General features: G+C 46.4%; 1 protein-coding gene across 1 annotated transcript; it reads left to right on the top strand.

Moving 5' to 3' along the window:
• The first annotated feature begins 686 nt into the window (after nucleotides 1-686).
• klf9 (Kruppel like factor 9) lies at nucleotides 687-4,323 on the top strand. Its single transcript, XM_018759958.2, has 2 exons — nucleotides 687-1,480; nucleotides 3,370-4,323. The coding sequence occupies exons 1-2, from the start codon at nucleotides 1,087-1,089 to the stop codon at nucleotides 3,648-3,650; spliced, it is 675 nt and encodes a 224-aa protein (XP_018615474.1). The 5' UTR covers nucleotides 687-1,086; the 3' UTR covers nucleotides 3,651-4,323.
• The last annotated feature ends 536 nt before the right edge of the window (nucleotides 4,324-4,859 follow it).

The raw sequence follows: 4,859 nt of genomic DNA, 5'->3' as shown, positions 1-4,859 counted from the left end.
CAGATACAGATGCATGACTAAGTGTAGTAGTTAGTTTGTTTCTTTCAACCATATGATTCAATTTTCATTATGCTCTACTTGCAACATGCATCAAAATTGCATGTCTACAGCGGTTCATGTGTACAGCAACTACAGCACTGTATATTAAGACTTTGTCTTAATGTTTCAAATGTTTCATTTGACTAACTGAGGTAAGATACGAAAGGTACCTAACTGTTCCGACTTACGTACAATTTCGATTTAAAGACGGATTTAGGAACGGTACTCGTACGTAATCCAGCCAGGGACTGTACCATCCGGCATATCTTTTTCTTATCAGCCCTGTCCTGTATTCAGTGATTTTCAGTTTGTACCTATTTATACAGCAGGTTATTTTACTGTATTCGTTACCACACGGGTGGGATTTCGTTGTAAAATAACGGTCCTAAATAAGACACCACGCGGTGCCGCTACGCTTTCTTCCGCTCTCAGTCTGCGCCTCTTTTGTGCAAAGTCACACGAACTATGAAGCGCTTTCTTATTCAGCAAAACTGAACATTAATGGTGATGTTGTCCCGCCTTCTTTACATATCTTTATTCTGATTGGATCATGGCACGTTCTGTTGAGTCAGTACAAAAGTGACGCGGGGGGCGGAGACGCGTACACGTCATAGACAGTGGTAGCCAATTAGAGATGAGATTTATTATGACACCCCGGAATTCCGCGAACTTGTTTCTCGGAGAAGGACACGCTGAAATTCAGCAAGTTGGAACCGCAGGCGCGCATGTGTGACTTACAGTAACGTGTGGCTCGTAAGGCATGTTGTATGTCAGTATTTTTTATCGCAGCCTTCTGAAACTTTGCACTTTTTATTTATTTTGCCCGTTCGATTTTGAATAATTTGTCTGTTTTGTTAAATATAGGCGTAGTGCCGATACTTTAAAGCTGCAGGAGAAAACACGTGTGGGGGGCACGAGCCACGCACATGTTTTCAGAATCACCTAGCTAGCGGAACATTTCGGTGTTGATTCCTGACAAACCTTTCTTATTAAAGGACGTAACATTTTGTTTTTGGAAGGAATTCAAGTTTTTCGGATACAGGAACGATGTCGGACGTTGACTTTGCGGCAGAGTGCTTGGTTTCGATCTCAAATGGGGTGTCCACGCAGCGGTGTCCTGACGTGATGTCCACGCAGGACGTGTCCTTGGAGAACCAGGAGAAGGGCACCGTGCTCATGGTTGCGATGATTCTGCTGGACTTGAACAAGTGCAACCCGGCCACGGCACAGCTGTGTGGAAGCGGAGTCGGTGCGGGATACCCGGGGGGGAGCGCTCGGGACTCGGGGGGGGTCGGGAAAGGAGCGGCTCCGAAGCAGACGATCCGCAGGAGGTCCGAGGCGCAGAGTCCGCCGGGGAAAACACACCGCTGTCCGTTTGCGGGCTGTGACAAGAGCTACGGCAAGTCGTCCCACCTGAAGGCTCACCTCAGAGTGCACACCGGTGAGTGTGGCGGAGCGACACACACACACACACACACACACACACACACGCGCCGCTGGCCCTAGTCTGAGTCGATTTACAGCGATTTACCCACATTATTTTTTCCGTATTGACTGAGTGAGGGTAAGCAACTTGATCAAGGTGGCGATAGCAGGAGAGGGATTCGAACCCAGAGGATTCAAATTGCGGGGCACCCACTGACTGACCCGCCTGAGCCTCTGCACTACCTGCCCCCCCGTAGTGTTTCCTGTCACTCGTGTGTGATGTACGCCTTTGAGCGGCCAATAATAACGCGTGGACGTGAGCTCGAGGCCCGTCACGTGTGTAGACGGATCACGGTGAAAAGGCAGGTACACCGGACTGCAAAACAAAGTTGTGTAATTGAAGCGTGGGCAGGGATCACGTAGGCGGCACGCGCCTCTGAGGGGTGAGGCGGTCGGCTGGTCGAACCGGGTTCGAACGGGCCACGAGGAGCAGCCCCGCGGTACGATGGGGGGTGGAGTGGAGTGGGCTGGACTGCGGGGTGAGGGGGGGGGGGGTTGGGCTGCGCACGACTTTGTTGACGAACGGAGTGTCAGGAACAGCATGTGCTGAGTGGTTGCGAAATGCTTTGTGATTCCATGACTCATGACGTTTGTGAAGAGAAGCCCTGGGGATCGCGGCGCTCGGAGCCCCACTTTTAGGTCTCATTCATCTCTTTTTTTTTCCACTGGGGCCATAGTCTGTGTGGAGTTTCTCTGTTCTGCCTTGGGCTTCCTCCAGCTGCTCCGGTTTCCTCCCGCAGGCCAGACGTCAGGTGACTAGATGACTCCGAATTTCCCCCAGCATGTTTCCGAATGAGAGACTGACCCACCAGTTTCCAGGATAGACTCTGGAAAAGCACTGCTCCGCACTGGTCGTTTTTGAAAACCAATAAAGGTTTAAATTAAAGTAAATAAATGTCCAAATGTTATATGTGAAAGGAGGAGTTACATTCCAGTTTAACACCAATTAATGCTCTGTGATTATTCTTTATTTAGCGAACACCTTTATCCAAGGTGAATTACAGTGTTAGGTAATAAATGTACAGCAGTTCACCCATTTATTTATAAAGCAGGGTCATTTCACTGTACCGCTTCAGGGTAAATACCTTGATCAAGGGAATTTAATCAAAACTTTTATATTGCACACACACCAACCACGCTTTTATATTGCAACTGAAGAGATCTAAACACCACTTACACCCATCAGCTGATATAGAACTATCCTGGTCATATATATATATATATATCAAGTTCAAGTAGTTTTTATTGTCATTCCTCTGTACAGCTTGTGTACAGTGGAACAAAATGTCGCTTCTTCGGAGACCGTGGTGCGACACAGAACATAGCACAAGACAATAAATAAATTCATACATGCATATATATGTATATAAATAAATACATCAATACAAAAAATGTATATAAGTAAATACATATATACAGTATATTCATATATTAAGCCTTCCGGAGGTGTCGTGGGCCTAATTCAACGGAACACAGACGAAGGGAGGTGCCCACTTGAGAACCTCAATGAAATATCCATGTTGGTACCCTGTGGTTGTGTTGGGTAGGGAAGGAGGTTAAGCTTCTTGGTCTCGAGTCATGAAGATGTATGTTGGCAATGTTGGATGTTCTTCTCTGTGGGTTCATGGCAATGTTGGTTGCACTGGCACTGGGTCCTTGTGTAGAGCCCTTGTAAAATACGCATGGGGTATAACATCATTTCCTGTGTATCTTGAATGTATATGTATTGTTCTTGGGAAAAAGGTACATGGTGTGTGCATGTGTGTGTGTGTGGCCTACTGGAAATAATATCTGAGCAGAAAATGATGACATGACCTTTTGACCTCCGCTGTTGGCTTTTCTCAGGTGAAAGACCTTTCCAGTGCACCTGGCCTGACTGCACAAAGAAGTTCTCCCGCTCAGATGAGCTGACTCGACACTACCGCACCCACACGGGGGAGAAGCGCTTCTCCTGCCCGCTCTGTGACAAGTGCTTTATGAGGAGTGACCACCTGACCAAGCACGCCCGCCGTCACGCCAGCTTCCATCCCAGCATGATTGAGAGAACATCGGGCTGGAGGAGGAAGCGCTCCTCGGCATCCATGTCCTCCTCCGATTCAGGGGACCAGAGCTCCACGGCTGTGTGATGCCAGGGTGACTTTGCGGAAAGACGCGTCAGGAGGCAGAGCGCCAGGATCGGCCCAGCAGACCACTCCGAGAGCTCCACACAGCGCTGTCCCATCATGCTCAGCACACTGCATCAGCTTGGGTCCTGCCACAATAAATGCATTCACACTGGATGTAGCTCTTCATTACAATGCTCGATGCCCTCTTGCACCGCACATATATTTTTTATCTTGTCTTGTCTGAGCACAAAACAGCCTGGAACACCTGAGTAGGCGTTGTGTTTAGACCCAGAGACCATCGGTGAAGCGCCTGCTTGGGATCGGCTAAGAAAGTGATTTCCGTAGAGCTTGAAGATGTAGCGCTGTTGAAAGCTGACGTGTAAATAAAAAGCAAAGAAACACAGTATGATGGGAGGTAATATTTAGGGGTTTAACATAATTTAAAAGTTCAGGGCCTTTTTGGATCTTGCACTTTATCGTAATTTTATCATTTCTGTTACTTCGGTTGCATGTTTATGGACGTTCTTGCTCGATATCACTTAAAACGTTGCAAGAATAAAAATGGTTATGCCAACAGGAAACCAAATATAAAAGAACTAAGAACTTTGCTTACTACTTGATTTTGTTGTAACCACTCAACACCTTTTTTTTTTATATTGATGCGTGGAAGATATATTGAATTTCACTGTTCAGAATTCAGGGAATAGACCTTTTGGCTTTCAGTCGGATATTTAAATGCAATACTTTTCAGTCACAATCAAAGCTTTGCATCTGATTGCGCAAACAACTTGTGTTTTTTGACTAGACAATGTCGGTACTGGTACCAAAGAGTTGTGTCTCATTTTTTTTAATCTGATGAGTTCTTTATGTGGAATGCTGTTGCTGTGGGGAGGGCAGGGGTTCAAGTTGTGCATACCTGGGACATTGTGTGTAGTAAGGAAATGCTTCAGAGACACTTAGAGAAAGTCTTCATAGAACCATGGTCCCAGATCTCCAGAACAGGGTGGGAAGTACATAACACATCTCTGGTATCTCACCCTGGGAAGACGCAGTGGCCAAAGGCTCACAGAATGGCTGTTAGTTGGTGCTGCTATTTCTTCTGGCCACAAATTGTTGTAGTGAACAGAAAATGCGTGAACCCGTTTCCCAGTATGTTATCGACATACAAACATAGTCATGTATGTCTATAACGTATATATTATATAATATATACAGCAGGCTAAGGGGATA

The sequence above is a fragment of the Scleropages formosus genome, chromosome 17 (assembly GCF_900964775.1).
Source record: "Scleropages formosus chromosome 17, fSclFor1.1, whole genome shotgun sequence".
NCBI classification, from domain to species: Eukaryota; Metazoa; Chordata; class Actinopteri; order Osteoglossiformes; family Osteoglossidae; genus Scleropages; species Scleropages formosus.
This window is presented reverse-complemented; position numbering and strand designations above follow the sequence as displayed.

Excerpts from the sequence above, each read along its gene's own strand:
- klf9 (XM_018759958.2), top strand. The coding sequence starts at position 1,087 with ATGTCGGACGTTGACTTTGCGGCAGAGTGCTTGGTTTCGATCTCAAAT. Across the intron at positions 1,481-3,369 it reads TCACCTCAGAGTGCACACCG|GTGAAAGACCTTTCCAGTGC; the intron begins GTGAGTGTGGCG and ends GGCTTTTCTCAG.